At 36.9% G+C, this 20,876-nt stretch overlaps 4 protein-coding genes across 4 annotated transcripts; 3 read left to right on the forward strand and 1 right to left on the reverse strand.

Moving 5' to 3' along the window:
- Positions 1 to 364: 364 nt before the first annotated feature.
- On the forward strand, positions 365 to 8,878 carry sxph (saxiphilin). Its single transcript, XM_007254318.4, has 17 exons — positions 365 to 604; positions 2,201 to 2,364; positions 2,549 to 2,648; positions 3,297 to 3,476; positions 4,003 to 4,165; positions 4,472 to 4,536; positions 5,030 to 5,187; positions 5,282 to 5,468; positions 5,595 to 5,743; positions 6,084 to 6,174; positions 6,288 to 6,338; positions 7,108 to 7,290; positions 7,444 to 7,591; positions 7,712 to 7,794; positions 7,998 to 8,182; positions 8,412 to 8,598; positions 8,768 to 8,878. Exons 1-17 carry the CDS (start codon positions 547 to 549, stop codon positions 8,809 to 8,811), a joined length of 2,196 nt encoding a protein of 731 aa, XP_007254380.3. The 5' UTR covers positions 365 to 546; the 3' UTR covers positions 8,812 to 8,878.
- A 34-nt stretch (positions 8,879 to 8,912) lies between these two features.
- Positions 8,913 to 12,440, forward strand: sirt4 (sirtuin 4). Its single transcript, XM_007254320.4, has 4 exons — positions 8,913 to 9,185; positions 10,188 to 10,660; positions 10,980 to 11,274; positions 11,575 to 12,440. The coding sequence occupies exons 1-4, from the start codon at positions 9,171 to 9,173 to the stop codon at positions 11,725 to 11,727; spliced, it is 936 nt and encodes a 311-aa protein (XP_007254382.3). The 5' UTR covers positions 8,913 to 9,170; the 3' UTR covers positions 11,728 to 12,440.
- A 346-nt stretch (positions 12,441 to 12,786) lies between these two features.
- On the reverse strand, positions 12,787 to 15,083 carry c5h1orf74 (chromosome 5 C1orf74 homolog). Its single transcript, XM_015607116.3, has 2 exons — positions 15,001 to 15,083; positions 12,787 to 13,781 (listed from the first exon to the last, which is right to left on the reverse strand). The coding sequence occupies exon 2, from the start codon at positions 13,673 to 13,675 to the stop codon at positions 12,881 to 12,883; it is 795 nt and encodes a 264-aa protein (XP_015462602.2). The 5' UTR covers positions 13,676 to 13,781; positions 15,001 to 15,083; the 3' UTR covers positions 12,787 to 12,880.
- rft1 (RFT1 homolog) lies at positions 14,743 to 20,531 on the forward strand. The gene is made up of 13 exons (XM_007254322.4): positions 14,743 to 14,968; positions 15,057 to 15,142; positions 15,221 to 15,340; positions 16,624 to 16,813; positions 16,917 to 17,018; positions 17,135 to 17,269; positions 17,588 to 17,666; positions 17,760 to 17,810; positions 17,919 to 18,049; positions 18,125 to 18,269; positions 19,344 to 19,449; positions 19,531 to 19,780; positions 19,877 to 20,531. Exons 1-13 carry the CDS (start codon positions 14,906 to 14,908, stop codon positions 20,039 to 20,041), a joined length of 1,623 nt encoding a protein of 540 aa, XP_007254384.2. The 5' UTR covers positions 14,743 to 14,905; the 3' UTR covers positions 20,042 to 20,531.
- Positions 20,532 to 20,876: the final 345 nt, after the last annotated feature.

The following is a 20,876-nucleotide window of genomic DNA, read 5'->3' on the forward strand; positions in this document are numbered from 1 at the left end:
ATTATTAAAGCTGTATACCTTCTGATCTGCATTATGTTAAGAATATTCTAGGGGTTGTGTGTATATAGCCATTGAATCTCTCAGGAATATAAGTGGTGTTTTGTAGAATTCTATATTTTGTGTCCATTTTCCACTTTTTTGTTGTTGGTTCTTTATTTGTAATAAAAAAAGGATTGTTATAAATGATTTTAAAATATCCTTCTTTTCCTAACTACTAATTGCTGCTTGAGCTTGGCACCAAAAGATTCCATATTTTTATATTTGATTAAATGTTAGACATTAAATACAAATTCAGATCACTAATGCGTTGGCTTGTGGAACAACTGAAAAAGCTTGCACACAGTGTGAGATGTCTGGAAACGTCAGTGTGACAGAGTTCTGCTGTAATTCTTTCCATATGTGCTCAGGCCCAAAAACTTTCACTATGAAAACACACACTTATTGCCCAATAGTTCAGTGAGTGAGTCCAGACCAAGCACAAACAGCCAGGCTGATCTCGTTTTCATGAGTTAGCTTGCTGCAGACTCTTTTCCATCAGATCATGCCATGATGAAGGGAATAAGTGGACTTATTTTCATTCTCTACATCTCTGCTGTCAGTTGGGGTAAGTACACAGTAGTTACAGCAATGGAAACTGCAGGATTGTACTTTTTCTTTTTCTTCTTTTATTCTGTTAATTATTGTGAATACATACTAGTCTTGTTTGTTTTTTGGGGGCTCTGTAAAAGGGGAAATTGCAAATTTTTTTCTTTGAAAAATAATGCAGTGAACCTTGCTTATTTAATTTTGAAGTTTTTCCTTTAAAAAAAAAGGTGTTACATTAGTGTTTAGATTAGGTTAGAATCATAGACATGGATTATGTGTACCGGTAGTCTTGGATTAAACCTCACCTTCAATGCTATTATTTATTAAAGATGCTTAAATTGCTTTAATCTGGTTTTTGGAAAATCACATTTTCAAACCACGTAAGTTATTATTTAGTGGTGCCCAGACAGATTGTATAAGTATTCCTTTACCAGTAATATGAGATCCTGAGTATGTAATATATCTAATTCTGAAGCAGCTACAACTGAGTCTGAAGTATCTGTGCAATTATTAAGGGTCAGTTTTTTACTGACTATTACTTTGGGATGAGTTTGAGGGGTGTTTGTCCTTCAGAACATCATCAGTACATCTGACCTCATAGTGCTAATGTGTCTGAATCCAGCCAGTCTTTCTATAGAAGGCTGTTACTGAAGCAAAAAGAGGGCAACCTGCCTATTGATACACCTTGATTTGATTGCAGATTTTAGTTGAATGAGCAGGTGGCTAAAACTTTTAGACATATCAGGTAGATCAGATCTGGTAATGGTTGTTTCAACCATCCTAGACTAAACATAAAGCATGGACGTGTGAGGACCTAATGAAGGTGTTAAAGACATCAATTTAATTTGAACTCCTAATTCTCCAAAGTTTTTTGTCCAAAAGCATTTAAATAAAAAATATATATATACTTTTTGCAGTTTTACATTCATTTGGCTATTTTCTTACAATTTCTTATAAGTACATTAAATAGCCTATATGTATTTCTGTATCTTTGCAAAAATACTAACACTAAACCTAACCCTTACCAACAAAGCACAATACATTTACCTCAGTTGTGCTAATTTAATCATGAAATTTACTAGAATAGCACTTCAGCAGTGCTATTCTAGTAAATGGAAATGTAGCTTGTTACCCTTGATTTCAAAATGCAGCACCAAAAAAACAAATGCTAAAGCTAAGTAAACTCAGCTAATATTATTAACTAGCTCTGTACAGCTCACATCCTATAGGGTAGTAAACTGTTTCATAGCATGATAATGATGTTTAACACTTTATTTCATTTAATTTGTGTGAGTAGATTGTACAAATGAATGTAAACCTTCCGCTTGACAGCTCTAAGCTTTGGGTGCTGCCAGAGGAGGAGGATGAGGTGGAGTGTGGGCTTGCTTAGAACATCCTCCATTTCTCTGTTAGAAGAAACCGTAAAATAGGTACACAGAGACTGTACTTATCGGTCAAGTATTTTTGGTTGCCAAAATGCATCTCTCCTGCTATAGCACTGCTTAAATAATCCTGTGTAGCACCTTAGTTAGTGAGTGAGGTTTGTTAATCCAGTAAACAGTGTAATCTTTGCTACTATTTATTTGTTGCATATATGTGTGATTGTGTAACACAGGTAAGAAGATGCGCTGGTGTACAGTCTCAGAGCCAGAGCAGAGGAAGTGTGCAGACCTGGCTAAAGCACTAGTAGCTGCTTTACCTCCTATTGCAGTGACAGCTTTCGCACGGTTGTCCTGTGTGAAGGCCTACAGCACAGCCGACTGTATCAATAAAATACGGGTGGGTTATTAATTTTGTACAGCAGGATGCTATTCTATAATCATATTTTGTGGCAGAACGCCTCTGCTTATCTTTATAGTGTTTTGAGTATCTTTGAAACTTGTCCTGAGGTGGTCATGATGGTCTTAGTGATGTCTCAAGATTTTTCTCAAGATTGGACATTCTTGTCTTCTTGTTCTATCAGGCTAATAAAGCTGACCTGGTAACTCTGGATGCAGGAGAGGTTTACTCTGCAGTAAAGCAGTTTGGTCTCATGGCAGTGGCCAAAGAGATCTATATTGATGGTAAAGATATACATTCCTCATCTTGCGTGTCTGTCTTCTAAATGTGTACATACCCATACCAAACCTTTACTGATTTACACACAGATTTTTATTTTTTTTTACATTTGGTGGATGTGATCGCTGCTATACGGAAAAGTACAGGTTAAAAAATTAAGAGGTTACTTACATTTTCTAGCCTGCAATGTGGATGTTTTCTGAATGTGCTCAAAAAATAATGATCAGACCATAGTAATCAATGCGGAAATATAGGTTATTTCTATAGTTCACTTGTATATCCTGTATGATATACAAGAAGTTGTTAAGAAGTAGTATATATACGTTTTTTTTCCCTTGGGAAAAGTACCTTTTTTTAGCTACAGCTGTAGTTTAGGAAACTTATACACTGTGTTATATCTGTTTTATTGCTCTTTTATAATTGCATTGTTCATTATACTTTCATGTTGTTTTTTTTAGCTAGACAATTTCAAGATTTGTCCAGGGACAACGGATGAAAAATAGACTTTAGGCTAATTCTGGTGCATTACAGTAATGTTAAATAATGTACACTGTCCCTGTTAAATAAACTATTAAATAATAAAAAATAAAGTTATTGTAGTACCATATGCTTTGAGCTGCTTGATACTTTAATATTCACCTGATCTTTTACAGGTGGCTGTATCCTGGCCGTGGCGGTAGTGAGGAACTCTAGCTTATTAGATATCCGCTCTCTGAAAGGCATACGGAGCTGTCACAGTGGAGCTCGATGGACTGCAGGCTGGAGTCTGCCATTAGGTCATCTCCTCTCCCGCAACTACTTACCCTGGGCTGAGGAACAGCCTCTCAGTCAGGGTAATTATATGAGACTGTTATGTAGTAAAGATGGAAAGAAACATTTAAGGTCTTACATTATTCAGTTTTATATTCCAACAGAGCCCTTCCAATGAAAAACATACATCAAAAATGTCTCCCTTTTTTAAATTTCCTATTTTTTTCCTAAAAGGGAAAAGTTTGATATATTGGGCTTAAATGTTCATTGCAATTTATTTTTAAATAACAATTTTCCACCATTTTTATCCTATTTGAGTTCCTGAAGAATGTAGAAAAAGAATGCCGCCAATCTTTTTGAATGTCTGGATCTTTTGGAAAGCTGTAATCATATACTTTGCTTCCAGACAGCCAATACTAATGACCATTTAATCATTTTCCTTCTGCTCCATTAACTGCTACTCTATAATGGGTGGCCAAGTGGCTCTAGGCTGAAAGTTTAGCTTGTTTTTTAGCTTCTGAATATGTTTAATGAATATCTATTTGTATTTTTGGGTTTATATACTATGTGTAACTGTTTAACTGTATAAATGTTTGTGTCTTTTGCTAGCGGTTAGTGCCTTCTTCAATGCCAGCTGTGTGCCCGGAGCAGCTGCCATGGCACTCAGCCTGTGTTCCCAGTGCCAGGGTCAAAAATCATATAACCCCCAGAAAAACTTCCACTGTGAGACTTCTCATAGTGAACCGTTCTACAACAACCAAGGAGCATTTAGGTAAGGATGAAACATTATGTGATTATGTGATGTTGAGTAACTAAATCTTTCAGATCAGTGTAATCTGATCCTGCTTGTAGTTGTGTTAGCTCTATGTTTGTTTATTTTTCTTTCCTATATTGTAAAAGTTTTTTTTTTCTGGATATTAGCCTTTTCTGTATTTCGGCCCTGTTATAATGACAACTATTCATTTCACACAAAAAACCTTTCCATTTTGATTTTGAAACTGGTAACTGGTGTGCCAGTTTAAGTATCTTTTAAATGATTAATTCCCATTCGCTCATGTTCCCTCTGTTTTTTTTTTAGGTGCCTAAAAGCTGGAGTCGGAGATGTGGCTTTTGTGGATCACACCGTTCTGGACAGTATAGATGGTTAACAGAAACATGCTTATTTTTTTATTTATTTGTACCTGGTCTTTATGCTGCTTCATTCACCTAGTAGCTAATCATTGTTGTCACATTTCACTTACTATTTCTAAAGCAATTATTACTAATATAGCCTAACTAACATTAAACTTCTTAGTCATAGTTCACTGTTCACTGTTCACCTGCCTGACAGTACTAGTGTCCTTTTTGACTAACATGTCCTTTTGAATAGCCATTCTTCAATTGTTTTGCAATCTAACAGGAGATGATGGGTTCTATTTTTAAATGTTGGTCCATGCAGGTTAAAAAAATTCAAATGCACAGCTGTGAAGTATGTGGAGATGCTAATATTTGTTGTTAAATATTTGAATAACTGATCATTTCTTTAATAGACTTAATTAAATATTCCCAATTTTAACAGTTTCAGTGTTCTTCTGCTCATCCTTCCTTTCTGTCCAATTTCTCTTCCTATTTGTTCTAAAATCTTGGGGCCTTACAGACAGTGAGAAGGATGAGTACCGGTTATTGTGCACAGATGGGACTCGTGCTCCACTTAGCAATTTCAGGAAGTGCAATCTTGGGCGTGGCCCTGGTAGAGGCGTGGTGACGAGGCTGAATAACCGTAAGATCGCCCGCAAGTTCCTAACAGCTTCTCAGGTATCAGTGTGCATTATTTTATATTGCCTTTTATTCTTCTGATCTTTTTAATGCTTTCTAACATTAATTCTGTTATGTTTATTCTGTTTATTAGATGGCATTTGGTTGGAGGGGAAGAGAGCGTCAGCGTTTTCAGCTTTTTAATTCATCAGTTTATGGCACAAATGACCTGCTCTTCAGTGATGTGACTGACAAGCTGACTGTCCTGCAGGAAGACATGGACATCAGTCAAGTTCTGGGACTGGACTATGTGGCTTTGCTTAAGGGCCTTGGACATGAAGGTACTTCCTTTCTCAACCTGCTGAATCTCTGAATCTCATTTTTGTATGCTTTTTGTGGCCATGATATTTTTGCAACTTCCATCTAATTATCATCATAGAACTGTGTGTGTGCATTTGTGTGCTTAGGCAGTTCACTGGAGGACAGCGTGGTGAGGTGGTGCTGTATTAGTCATGCTGAACAGAAGAAGTGTGAGCAGTGGGCTCTCAGTATTAAATCAGATCCTCTGGTGTGTGTAAGGGCCTCATCTATGAGTGACTGCATTGAGAAGATCAAGGTCCAGTAAGGCAAAGCTAATTGTTGGCAATTGTAGCAAAACATTTAAACATTTCCTCAGCATTTCAGATAATTAAAGCAACAGAATAAAAGAAAGAGTGTATTAGTGTGAATAATATTGCCGGATATTTGCATAATACTGAAGGAATTGTCAATATTTGATAAATAAGAGTAAATTATTATCTCCTGTTGCAGCTCTCTTTATTATTGCTCTCTGTTCTGTCCTTTACAGAAATGCTCTGAGTAACATATTGAGACAAGTGTTTAATATTGTTATTAGTATGGGAGAAAGCACACAATCAGTTGACATGCTTCCTAATATAATTTCTCTTTTCTTACAGAGGGATGAAGTGGATGCTGTGTCCCTGGATGCTACACACACCTTTATCGCTGGAAAGTGTGGTCTTGTACCTGTAGTGACTGAGTATTATGGTAAATATAATCCCATGTACAGTGTGGATTGTTTGTTAATTTTGCAAAAAAATTTAAATATATAATATATTCTGTATATATTGTGTTAATTTTTGACCATTCCTGTTCAAAAGGGGAGAAATGTGAATTCACTCAAGGAGAAGAAGGTCATTTTGAGACTAAAGGTAAATGGAGACTAAAGGACCTATAAAGTTATTTATTGATGCCATACTTTTATTCTCTTCCATTTTGTAGAAATGAAGCCAAAATGTTGGCTATGGAGCCAGAATCACATCCTCATTGTCCGTGCAACATTCTGTCAAATTCTACCAATTCCTCTCAGAAAACAATTTTTACAACATTATTCTGTTCTATAGTAAGGGGGGGGGGGATTTAGGAGTTAAAAGATTTAGAGTCTTGGCTTGAAGAGACCCTCTGCAGTAACTACGCTTTTACTGTTGAAACATAAAATTTTTGGACAAACTACGTTTTTGTGGAAAAATATTTTTTCCTAGACTGAGACACACGTGGTCTTTAAGAAAGTGGAAAGCCTACCAAATGAGTAGGCAAGCCTGGTTCTGCCTCTGGTTTCTACTCTTTCTATTGTGACTGGTTGCAAATGTGATGTGTCAGACAGAATATTGGATGGAGACCCATCATTCCAGAGAATACTATTCCACTGCTCCCTCAGCTAAATGCAGGAGGCCTTTATAGCACCCTAGCTCACACCTGGCAATAGGCATGTTGTCAATATGTTAATGTTTGTCTGCTTAAGAAAGCCTTATTGTATGTGCAATACTTCTCTACTAGGACAAGACAAACTGTTTGTGTGCATCTGCACATGAATGTCAGCAATTAATGCATTCATTAGAAGGGGCATATAGTATATTTTAATCATATAAAGTGATGGTGACTTCTAAATAGAATGTGTTTTTTTTTTCACTCTGACTATAGATTTGCCATCAGTGTATGGTGTGGCGGTGGTCCGACGCTCTAGCAGAAGCGTGTATTTTGGTAATATGGGTGGCCGACGTTCCTGCCATGGACACATGTACAGTCCTGCTGGCTGGGTACTGCCCGCAAAATACACACTAAGCACAGAACATAACAACAGCGCCTCCTGTGAACCAGATAAAGGTATTACAGTTTCTTCTTAAAAGAAATGCATGCTGATCACCTGCTCAAGATTTAAAACACTTCAAATAATTAATTATCACTAAATGTAAGTAAACTGTTTATTTCATAAATTTCATATAAATATATCTATGGTGGTGAATCTGTGTTATTTAGTGTACTCTGAGGTGTTTTGGAAGGGCTGTTTGCCAGGAGGTCAAGGCAATCTGTGTAAAGTGTGCTTAGGTGGCACAGAAGAAGCAGCCACCAAACGCTGCTCTGACAACCACAATGAACGCTATTATGGAAACATTGGAGCACTGAGGTAAGAGAAACTGTTTGTGTTTATCAGACTTTTATGTGACTTTTCTGCAAATGTTACTTACATTACCATGCATATCTGATTGAGCGTACTTTTAGAATGCATTTCTTCACTCTGTTTAAGGTGCCTGGTTGGAGATCGAAGTGGGAAAAGCTATGGAGATGTTGCATTTATAGAACACCACAACTTGGAGAGTAACATCAAAAGTAAGTTGCACTTTATTGTTATTTATTACTAATTGACATTGTGTAAGTTTTTGGTAAAATGTGTAATTTCAACAAGCATGTTAAAAAGTACTTAACAGTTAATAGCTTTGTATGTCCTGTGGAGAATGCATTTTTATTATGAAAGGATACATGAGAGACAAAATAGTCACGTGACTTGCATTTTCATAATGTTTGACTGTCAGATCTGAACAGCAGTGGCTGGGCAGAGGGCTGGCTTTCCTGGGATTTTGAGCTGTTGTGTGGGGACGGAGGGCGTGCTGCACTGACAGAGTGGAAGAGCTGTAATCTGGGAGCCATCCCACCCAACACTGTGATGACAAGACCTGTACTGATTGCTCGCATCTACGACTTCCTCATGAAGTCACAGGTCTCAAACCTATGTCCTTATTACATCAAGAGTTTGATAGAACATGTATTATGCAGTTTATTTTGTAATCTGAACATTGATGGTTTCTTTGGATATTAAACACTATTAAAAGAGCACAATTTTATGAACTTTGTTTAGTCTTAAAATCATTACATTTATCTATTTTTGTTTCTACCGTTTTTGAAAAACTTAGTGACAAGTACATTAACCATTGACTTCTGTCCCACAGGAGGCCACTGCAGCACGTCCAGATTCTGAGTTCCATATGTTTAAGTCTCAGCAGTACGGTGAAAGTGATCTGATTTTTAAAGATGCTACACAATGTCTGGTCCACACCAGCCACAAGGACTACCGCACTATATTGGGAGAGGAGTTCTATTCACAGGCAGAAAGCATCTTTAACTGCACACATTCAGGTAAGGCGACAACCATACACTCACACTTTTCTAGATGGTAGCCATTGCTTGATGTCATAACTGAATAGTAATATCTGTTTACATATTGTATATAATTACATTGATTTATTGAACACTTTTTTGTTTTGTTTGTTTGAACTAATATCAGTATTATTTTTTTATTTAACAGACATTCTGAAGTTTTGCAACCAAGATGTATGCAGCATATTCTGAACAACCTGAAGACAGAATGTGGCAATATATTTTCATGTGTCTGCTGCATAATAAATTACTAATACACTTGTGGTATTATGTCTGAATGATCTAATGAGCCTTAAGCATGTTTTAATATCACAGCAATGAGCAATAGCTTGAGAAATGGATAGAAATGACAAATAAGCCAAAAACAATCGTTTTTAGCACTGATTTGTAGGATCGTCACCTCCCTGTACGCAGTAGGCGTCCACGACGGGTAAACCGCTTCAGAACTACATTTCCCAGAATGCACGAACAGTTTGTGAGGCGGAAATGACTTCAATGACGCGCAACAACAGTCCCAAACAATGTAGGCAGTGTAGTGAAGTGTGTGGACAATGTTTTCTGTATCGGTAAGTTTATATCTTCATTTCTCTGCTGTTACACTCATAAATATAACTTTAACACACCTAAACGACTTCAGTGGCAATACTCCTGCTGCACTTTACAAATGACATCTTTGAAATGTCAGGCTATGGAGGTTATTTAGTTATATGTCAAGCAGACAGGGCATCGTGAGTTATGAAAACAGTAACGTTAGGTTAACTAGGTTTGCTATCTTATCAGAATCAGTGTGCAGTGCTGTGTTCTTATTAAAGGTCATTTATCGAATCCCTTTCCCACCACCTAAAATAATAAAAAACAATTATGAAGTAAATTGCTATCTCATTTATTTGGAAATACTTAGCCATTATTGTAAGATGCTAAGTCATATTTTGAGGCTTTATCTGATTGTTTTAAAATATTATCTTATTATGTTGAGATTTTAAGTCATTATTTTAGGACGTTCTCATTATTTTGAGAGAGTAAGTAGTTAGTTTGAGATTCTATCTTATTATTTTGAGAGTCCAAGTCATTTTTAATGCTATCCCATTATTTTAAGATACTAAGTTTTTGAGATGCTGTTTCATTTTTTTTAAAATACTTAGTATCTCAAAATAATATATATTTCAGCCAGAGCTTTTCTTCCATGTGGAGGACTTTCTACATTTAAATTCCTATTTAGAGCCTTAAATGGTAAGGGCCAATGATTGTAGTACTATCTCTATGACTGCAACACCAGAACAAGAACGGGGAATACATACAGAAAGCCAAATTTAGCCATACTATTTGAATAACTGATGCAAGTCTACAGACTTTCTTTAGACTTTACTCTTATGTATTACCAAGTCTGTGTTGCTTTAGTCAGACAGTTGACTGGTTAACCCTGAAGTGCAGCTAACTACAATAGCCCTAAAATGTAACTCTAAAGGAGAACACTTCAAAAACCTCTCTTTTTCATATGACTACAACTGAGATAAGGGGAACACTATATAAAGGATCCCTTTAAAGTCTAATTTCCTGTGTCCTTCCAGGTGCTTCTGTCATGGCGAACTCTGCCTCCTTGTGTTACAATGAGCAGATCAGCCTCCTCAGCTCCTCGTTTTGTTCCAGCCAGCAGCTCAGTTAACAAAAGCACATTGGAGCAGCTCCAGACATTTGTATCGCAGGCCTCTCGCCTCTTTGTGATGACTGGAGCAGGACTGTCCACAGAGTCTGGAATCCCTGACTATCGGTCAGAGGGTGTGGGACTGTATGCAAGGACAGACCGCCGGCCCTTGCAGCACTCTGAGTTTGTGCACAGTGCCAAAGCCCGGCAGCGTTACTGGGCCCGGAACTATGTGGGGTGGCCACAGTTCTCGTCCCACCTGCCCAATTCAGCTCACTATGCTTTAAGGGACTGGGAGAGGAAGGGCAAAGTTCACTGGCTTGTCACTCAGAATGTTGATGCCTTGCATTCTAAGGCAGGACACCAGGGGCTGACTGAGCTGCACGGCTGTTCCCACAGGTAAGACGGAAAATATGACCATATAGAGATTTATGCTGTTCTTAATTTTGCCTTTTATTTGTTAATACACAAGCGTCCTTGTCTTGAAAGCAACTGAGGTATGCAAGCCTGAGTAATTTCGTCTTGACTTGTCTTATATCAGGGATTCCCTGTTCCAACCCTGACCATAAACCAATTTGTTCCACAACACACAGATACTAAAATATTGGATTGAGGAATATTCATGGTCAGGATTGAGCACACCTGCTTTACAAAGCACCTGTCAGTAGACCTGTTTTCTCTCATTTTAAATTTTTCTTGATTTTTGTGTACGTTTCAGGGTGGTGTGTCTGGGATGTGGTCAGCTAACGGCTCGTGAGGAGCTGCAGAATCGTTTTGCTGCTCTAAACCCAGGCTGGGAAGCGAGTGCAGGGGCAGTGGCACCAGATGGAGACGTGCTGCTGGAGGATGAGCAGGTGCTGCACTTCCGGGTGCCTGCATGCCAGGCCTGTGGAGGCATCCTCAAACCTCAAGTAACATTTTTTGGTGATACAGTGGCTCGTGCAACAGTGGAGTTTGTGCACAACAAGTTGGCTGAGTGTGACGCTCTGCTTGTGGCTGGATCCTCACTGCAGGTGAGCACTAAGAACAGTTACATATCAAGGGTTCAGTCTCTGGCCACAGAATAAGTAAGCTGTATTATGAATCTTTAGCAAATGGTTAAGTACATTATGATTATTCTTAATAATTTAATTTAACAGTATGAACAGTTTTACTTGTTTGACCAACATTACAACAAGCCACAACAAGCCAGAATGAATGACAAAAAGGTACATCATGGTGAAAATTCTAATTATTGATAATACAGTTTACCCCAGATTCATACAAGGAATCGAACATTGTTTATGCAAGACTTCTCTGCTGTTTTTTTTTAGGTGTATTCTGGGTATCGCTTCCTTTTAGCTGCCAAAGAGAGACAAATCCCAGTGGCCATCTTGAACATTGGCCCTACTAGGGCTGACCACCTTGCTCAGCTTAAAGTGAGTGCCCGCTGTGGAGAAGTGCTATCATCTCTTAATGCCAGCTAAGAAGAGGAGAGAGGGGATTTCTGCTCAGGCACCTGACTCTGGAATCTTGTTTCAATCACCCAGTACACTGTAAAAAATAATAAATAAAGGGGGTTGGAGGGTGTTTCAAGGCTCCTTTCATAAGGGCAGTGGTTCTATCTAGAATCATGACACCTCAAATAACAATTTAGAGGCTTAAACCTTTTAAAATGGTTATTTTTATCACCAAAAAGAGTGCAACAAATTGTTACATGATATATAGCTCCTTTTACTGTTTTGTCATTGCTGCTCCTGTACAAGAGTTGGATTCTACCTCAGAATGGAACAAACAGAAGACACGTAAAGCTGTTTAGGACTGTTTTCTGAATTTGGCTGATCTGTTAATGGTGAATGTGTCATTCTTTTATTTAATTAAAATTATTGAGTTATTATTAGTGAGCTAAATATGGAAATTTAAGTTTGCGGGTTGTGCAAATGTATGTTAGGGAATTACAGCTTAAAAGTCCTCATAGGATGTAAGAGTGTGACATTCAGCAAATTTACTTCCAGACTACATAACTTTTAAAGAGTAATGAGTGGAACTGTTTGTACTGTATTACCTGTCATTGATATTTTGCTGGAAATAAAACTTTAAATTCATATGCTGCATTATTAATGCTGATATGTATTGTACAGCAGAGGTCAGATGTTTTTATTTGTCCTGCTCATAAAATAAACATTTTAAATAATGAGAATTGTGTGACTATGTTGATTTTTCAAGTACATTTCTGCTGATAATGCTTATATTGTCTAGCTTCCATGGGCATTATCCCAAAATGCCCATCCCATTGTCACCAAAAACAATCTTCTCATCAGTAGAGTTCAATAAATGAAAGCCACGTTTTTTTTAGAACACCTAATAGGCCCATTTCCTGTATTTAACTTTTATTGCATTTTAATATTAACTTTTACCACCCGTTTTTTTTCTTCACATAGACTGGACACAAACTGTCCGTTTGTTACTGCACCTTTGTGACTGGTAAAAAAAATGTAAATAAAGTGGTTCTTTTAACATCAGAGAAAAAGTCATTTAAAACAAACTGTTTTTGCAGCTTGGTTTACATAAAATGTTTGCCAAGTCCTTTATTTTATACCAGCTTTCAGTTTTATATCACATGGCTCTGTAACAAGGCACTTAGAGAGCTACAGAGGGCAAAACAACAGTTTCCTGAGAAAAACTGAGCTCAGTCAGAACCTTCTGCTTACTAAATCTGTCACTTAAAAGCTCAGTCCATTGTTGTATATAAGCGTGAACTTCTGACCACAATATCTCAGGAACACTGAATGAGTAAAGACAACTGCAGTGCTTTTTATCACCAGCTTCCCAGCAAACCCAAACCTTGTAGACCACCAGGGGGGTCATTTTCAGACAGTTCTCAAAATTCTGGCTCTGATCAAACCAATAAGTAGCAGGATAGCCTAAAATGATCCCAAAAAGTGTGCACAAGTTCCACTGATCATACATCTGCTCTGGTAACATGCAGACGGAAGAATCTTTGTCAGCTTTATTCAGAAATAACTCTGAAATGGCTTTAATCATCTCCACAGATCTGCTCTCCATGTCACATATGGCAGGCTGCTCTTTCCAGGGACACACATCCACAGTGATTATTCTCCTTTCTGAGATCAGTTCAGCCAGGTGTGACTTCATCAGCTCAGAGTTCACAACCAGATTATTTCCATCAATAGAGACCACCTGCAGGATTGTGGTCAGCAGTCCAGCGTCCTGTAGTGAGTTCAGATACTGCAGGAGTTGCTCTGCAGAGGCAGCATTGCAGTCATATAGAAAAGCTGGTTTGAGACCCAGGTCCACTGCTAAAATCTGGACAGCCACATCAAGGCATGACAGTGAAGAAAGACGTTTCTTCTTATTCCCACAGCACAGAAACCTCTGGGCAGTAGAAATAAAAATGTCAGCAGAGTTTACCATCTTCACTCACTGTCCAGATCCAGTTATTGCACAAATGGCCTTCAGTTGAAGCTCAGTCATGGGTATCTGCTCCTGCCAGGAACTCGTTTAGCGGGAGATGAGGCTCCTGTAGAGAAACATTGGGCATATATATACTGTAAATTAGTATTTTATTAAAGATAGCGAAACAAACAGACTTATACACGGGAGAAGAACGAGCTGAATAAGTATTATTCTATAATCAATTTAATCCAAATGTTACGAAAATGACTAGCATCGTGGCTTCTTAACACTAAAACTCGCACGTTTCCTGTTTAAATGTTTAGGCACGTCACTGTAATAAAATGTCAAAATAAAAGTAACCAGGTAAGTCTGTTTCAGATATTCCCAGATTTAGTGCTTATTTACATTAAATAAACGATTTTTATTGATTGATAATGGATCCTTTATTTAACATAACCTAATAGGGTTTCGTTTCATGTTGAATTTTTAATTGCATTTAAAGCTTTTAAAAGATTGGGCTGAGCTTTTCTACACTTACAGTGCTTTTAGGTAGAAGATGCTTCCCACAAATAATAATATTTATATTAATAATTATTATTTGAATATCTCTTTCTACACTGCAACACCACAGTGCAGGCTCTAAGAAAAGAATACAACATTAAACATAAATATAAACCATACACGTAAAACCATATTGTTGAGCCAATGCTGAATCAACGTTGTTTCAGTGCATTGGGATGAAAAAAAGGTCTCTTGAAAGAAATGCGTTTTTTCCTGAACATTATAAAACTACATGTTATGCACAGTTGTCTGTAAATTATGTTTTACACATTGAGCCTGTGCATACGTCTTTGCATACGAAATGTGTACAGTACAAGATATGTCATGTTCATTTTAACTTCATTGGAAAAATGTAGATAATTATGATGCCATTTATTTTTTCAGAGACGTTAAACAGATAAAGATAATGTGTAAAATAATAAATTTATAATATATATATATGTGCTTTAAATATGTTATACACATGATTTTCAGTGTTGGGCTGTGTACTCTTATTATGAAATGATAAATCTGTCAGTCTTGGTGATCAGGAAGTGTTGTGAGTGAGTCGCTGCTGAGATAGCAGGGCATGTATTGATGTTGTATGATGCCAGATAATCAGAGTTATGTGTAATCTGTGAGCGGGATACTGACGGCGGGGGTCTCGCTGGTTTGACTGGTGGTTATCTGAGCAGTGTAAAGTTTACCATGGGCTCCGAGGAGGTTCTCAAGAGTGCTTCAGCTCTAGCCTCTTACAGCGTCCTGCTGCAGGTGAGTTACAGTCCTGAGGTATTGGAACATACCTGTAGATGATCTGGGAAAGGTGGTACTGGTGTTTTATCATTAATGTCTGTTTCAGGTGATGTTCCGCCTGCTGACCTTCTTCTTGAATGCTTTCACTCTACGCTTCGTGTCTAAGGAGTTGATCGGAGTGGTAAATGTCAGGTGTGTGAGGAGTGCATGAGTTCATGCTCTTTTTTTGGTTGTTTTTGATTGTTAGACTTACTGGTGTGTATTTTATAGGTTGATGCTGCTCTATACCACCCTGGTGTTTCTGTCCAGAGAAGCGTTCAGGAGGGCGTGTCTAAGCGGAGAAGGGGCGGGGCGAGACTGGAGACAAGTCATCAACCTGTTGTGGCTGACGTAGGTCTTTAGTGTACATAGCAGAATATCTAATAATATTCTAATATTGCATTAAAAAAATAATACTAAACACATAAAAATACTATAAAAAGTAAATCTGAAAATTACCACACTACTGGTCACTTGAAATAAGTCATAATATTTAAAATCTTAGTTTCACTTAGAACAAGATAAACTTAAGTTTACTTGTATATTATTTATTTTTTTATAAATAATTAAATGAAAATGTTTGTGTCATATTTTTGTATTTATGTTATAGGTGTGTAAGAAAATGTCAAAATGTCAATGTATCAATAATTTTTTACTGTATAAATTCTCAAAACACAGTACTGTTTTTTAGTCAATTAGTTTACATGTAAAAATTGGTGTCAGACAGTGTTTTTTTGTGTTGTGTTTAAGCCCTGATTGCTAGATAATATTGTTGTATTCTGTCATCAGAACCCATTGTTCTGATTGCATATACAGTAAAGTTTTTTTTTTTGATGAATTTTATGAATATGAATTTGACTGTGGCTGTGACTAAAATGGCTCCATTGTTTATTCCAACATGGCCTTAAAATAAAATGTTTTATCTTGAATATATACAGATCAATAATTATATAAACAAAAATATATATATTATTATGCAATCAGAAATATAGAGAAAGACATTACTTAAAGCTACAAAATAACACAGTCACTGCTCATGTTAGTTTCCATCAGGAGGGCTAGCTATGTCTTTGCCCGGTCAAGTATCTACAACATTAAATTTAGTACAAGGTTTACCTAAACCTTTGGGCAGGAATTTCTTAGCATTAGGTAGTTTTGCCCAAAGTTAGTCTCCCCTAGTTTAGATAGCTCAGAGCTTTTACTAACTTTAATTCAGATTATAGATATAGATTATATATAGATTTAATTCAGCCATTCAGTGTTTGTGTATCTAACGGTGCGGAATCACTCACTTAGTAAATTACTTAGTAAACTAAATAGTCTTTCCCTATAAATCATAATACTAATGAGGGAGTAGGGAGCCATTTCGGTCACAGCCATTGTATTATTATTTTTTTAATTCGAGTTTTCTTAAAATTTTATTTAAACAATTGCAAAATCTTGCCTTGCTTACAGTATCACAATATATTTTAATATATTGAATCATACCCTAGGTATTGAGATTTATTGATTATTTTTTTTGTATTTATGTGTTTAGGACCACAACAGGAAATTAGTATTGTAGCATTGTTTCATTTTTAAATGTTTGTATGAGCTTTGTAAATGTTTGATTTTTTTATGTTTTTGGCTCACAGGTTGCCCCTAGGCTGCCTATGGGGTGTGTTACTGGTGTGTGTGTGGTGGTGGCTCCTCCAGGCTCCAGATCCTCAGACTATTCCACATTATGTCCCTGCAGTGGGGATCTTCTGCCTGGCTGCTCTCACAGAGTTGCTGGCCGAGCCGCTCTGGGTCCTTGCACACGCACACATGCTCGTCCGCTTAAAGGCAAGTGTTTGATTTAAGTTGTATTAATTGTGTTAAAAGCTATACAGCCTGCATCTGTATAATAAAAGTAAAAATATATATATATTTCTTATCTTTTAAACAGGTGGTTGCTGAAAGTTTAGCCATGATTGCAAAGTGTGTTGTTACTGTGGTGATGGTGGTGTCTGCCCCACAGTGGGGTCTCTATATATTCTCTGCTGCCCAGGTAAGATTGACTATGTATGTAGTTTTATGTAGTGTGGTGTTTATGTGGTGTTTTTATTTCCATTATATTGCTGTATCTAAATCTTTGTAACCCTGTGTGTGTGTATATGTGAATAGTGTGTGTATGCAGGGTTTCTGCTTCTCTGTTATGTTGTTTACTTCCTACATTTCCTTGGCTCAGAAGAGGCAGAGAAGAAGGCCTTTCCCCTGCATAACATTTCACAGCTCCTACCTACCAAAGTTAATGGACAGGTGACCGTAGATTTAATTTGCTGTTTGTTATTCATAAGTTTCATATAGCCAAGCCAGGTTTTAGTACTGCAAAGAAAGCATTTTTCGCAGCAGAAGTTCTGCCTATGATGCAAATAAAGGACTACTGAAAGATAACTGAGTAAATTATAAAACAAAGTTGCCATATCTTTTATTTTAAAGCACAACCACACCCAAACCAGGCTAAAAACCACTGAACTGTACATGTCATTTTGTATTTCCTAATAATATACAATGAATTTTACTTCATAAGAAAAATGCTGCCAGCTGATGCATGATTGTGTGTTTTTGTGTTTGTAGCCTTTGATAAATTGGAAGCTTGCTACACTGACATGGAGTTTCTTCAAACAATCCTTCCTCAAACAGATACTAACAGAGGGTACTGTACATAACGTTGCATTATAATACCTATATATTTTGTGCATTCCCCAGATTTCTAAAGGTGCGTTGTTTAAATGTATCTATTCTACAGGTGAACGCTATGTAATGACCTTTCTGAATGTGCTCAACTTTGGAGACCAGGGTGAGTGCATTATCCTCATAATTAACATAGTAAAAAGCTTAATATGCTTAATATGACAAATTCCTGTAGATTCAACTGACTTTCTCCATGTCCCTTTTATCTCTTTAGGCGTGTATGATATAGTGAATAATCTTGGCTCGATGGTGGCTCGTTTTCTGTTTCTGCCCATTGAGGAGAGTTTCTATGTTTTCTTCGCTAAAGTGTTAGAGCGAGGGCAAAATGCACAACAGCAAAAACAGGTCAGTACAACCCGTCTCACTCATGCAGCAATACAATTATTAGGAGGCAAAAATGAGCATCTGTTTGGTCTACAGGAGGAGATTTCCATTGCTGCAGATGTGTTGGAATGTCTGCTAAAGCTGGTTCTCCTGGTTGGTCTGATTATCACTGCGTTTGGTTACTCCTATTCTCACCTGGCCCTCGATATGTATGGAGGAGAGCTTCTGAGCAGTGGGACAGGTAAGGTGTACGGTGTTGTGGAAAATATATGTGTCCCATCTGAATTCCTGAATTTGTGTAAACACTGAATAATATTGCATCTTAAACTATGCACTTTTGTTACCACTTTTAATTAGGGCTTCTTTATAAAGCGTTTATATATATTTTTATAAGGAAGTTTATTAATGTTATTAATTAGTTTGTAAACCATTAGTAAGCAGTTACAACGCATTAATAGGAAGTCCAACAGTTACCTGTCATGTACAAAATAGAGATTCCACATCTATTTATACTGTTAAACCTCAGATGTTACCAGATGCTTATCTTATTTTGTCTTTTCCATCAGTCATCATTAACATTTTTGTTAATAACTTTATTAATTTAGCTACAATAACACATTAAACAACTAAACTGACTTTCAATATTATTTTATTAGATGTTATTGTTACTTTTGTTCTTTATATTTATGTTGTAAGTACTCATTTATGTGTTTAAAGTATTTATAACTTAATCTATATAATAAACTCCTTTATAAACTATTTATACACCCTTTTATGAAGGAGGCTTATTTTAAAGTAGTACCGTACTTTTTAATGCATAAATGAGGTCCTGAGGGAGCACAGTCCACTTGTGTGAAAAAGTCATTCGCAGAGACTCTCAGAAGCAAAGAAGGGCAGAGAAAATCTTATCTTGAGAAAACTGAGAAAATGTGCCTTAATATAAAATTGTTAAGATTTTGGATATACCACTATTTTTTGCCCATCTTTATACCCAGTCATGTGCGTTAGTTGCAAATTGCTCCTAGTGCAACCCTTTAATATGATTAATATTACCTCTAGTAAACACCTCTACATGCTGCTGATGCACATTTTCTTTTCCTAAATACATAATATCAAATCTTAGTTTTAAATGTTATGTAAATGCCTGTGCTATGTCGCCTTATCGTATCATACCCTATATCCTAAATTCTTTCAAACATATTGAGATGTGAGTATTTGGTCATATTACCCAGTCCTATTGTGCATTATATAATGATAAGACGTGACATTAAGTTTTGTGTGTGTTTGTTTGTGTGTGTGTTTTTGTTTGTTTCAGGGCCTTCTCTTTTACGGTGCTACAGTTTTTACGTATTGCTTTTAGCCGTCAACGGTGTGACGGAGTGTTTTGTCTTTGCTGCCATGAGCAAAGAAGAAGTGGACAGGTATATGTGTATAAATTAATTCTGGTGTTGTCCTTGTAGGCATTTTCTGCACATATCTGCATCATTTTTGTATGTTTGCAGGTATAACCTGGTGATGCTGGCCCTCTCTGCATCCTTCCTGCTGCTTTCCTATTGGCTGACTTGGCTTTTTGGGGGCGTGGGCTTCATCCTGGCCAACTGCTGTAACATGGGTCTGCGAATCATGCATAGTATAATTTACATACACAGATTCTTCCAGCACAGTGACCACACCCCTTTGGCTGGACTCCGCCCACATCCTGCTCTGCTAATTACTCTTGTGATAAGCTCCGTCCTCACAGCCTTCTCAGAGGTAAATATTTGAATAGTAATTAGTTATGTGTGTGTGTGTGAGAATGTTCTGTGAGATCAGTGATTCTGATTTGGTTTTGTCCTGTGTGTCTTTCAGCGAATGTTCTGCTGTGATCACGGCTGGTTCCTGAGACTGGCTCACATCACCACTGGAGCGGTTTGTTTACTAGCTGTGGTCACTGTAGTGTTTCTTACAGAAACAAGACTTGTTCAGTTCATCAGAACTCAGCTACTTCCCAAGTACAGTAAAAAACACACGTGATGGTTCAAGGTTCAAGCATTGAGACTAAATTGAACTGTATGAGTTTGGTGTTCAGTATTGGACCAAATACAGCCTTAAAAATTAAGGTATATGTGAGTATGTGAATACTGTACTAGTAATCTATATATATTTTGAATGTTTGGATAAATTCCTTTTAAGTTTTTTTTTTTTATATTGCAATACCTCAAAATATATTGTACAATGCTTTACACTTAATGATTCTGGGTGAGCACCCACCACCACCCTGACCAGAAGAGTGGATGAGTAGGTGGATTTGTGGACAATTCAAAAGTTTATTGGCTTCTTTCAAAATTAACAAAAAGTCTCATTAAAGCTAATCAAATTATAAACACAAATAATGAAAAGTGTACTGTTACTGACTTTTTAGGGCATTTTTCAGTTTATGAAATGCAAATCTGTTTTCAAAAGTTTTTTTTCTTTTTTTCTTTTTTTAACAGTAAACAACAATTAAAATTCTAAAGGCGGGGAACTGGTCTTTTCCATTAGTTGCTGTTTTTAAACAATTGGATATTAACATTTTTATTATATATATTTTTTTAATATTTTTAAATTACACAAATTGTCACTCACAGTGTAATACACACAAAAGTTGTTGGAGTAACTGTCTCTACTGTCCAGGGAGAACTTTCTACTAGATTTTAGAGCATTGCTGTGAGGAGTGTTCATGAGTTCAGGATGTTCAATAGTTACCATCCCAGCTCATCCCATATGTATCGGACGGAACACCATCAATCCAGAGAACACAGTTCCACTGCTCTAGCCCACACCTGATGTTAGGAATGCCACTGTTTCAGAAACTTTTATTCTGTTACCA

This window comes from Astyanax mexicanus, chromosome 5, assembly GCF_023375975.1.
Source record: "Astyanax mexicanus isolate ESR-SI-001 chromosome 5, AstMex3_surface, whole genome shotgun sequence".
Classification (NCBI taxonomy): domain Eukaryota; kingdom Metazoa; phylum Chordata; class Actinopteri; order Characiformes; family Acestrorhamphidae; genus Astyanax; species Astyanax mexicanus.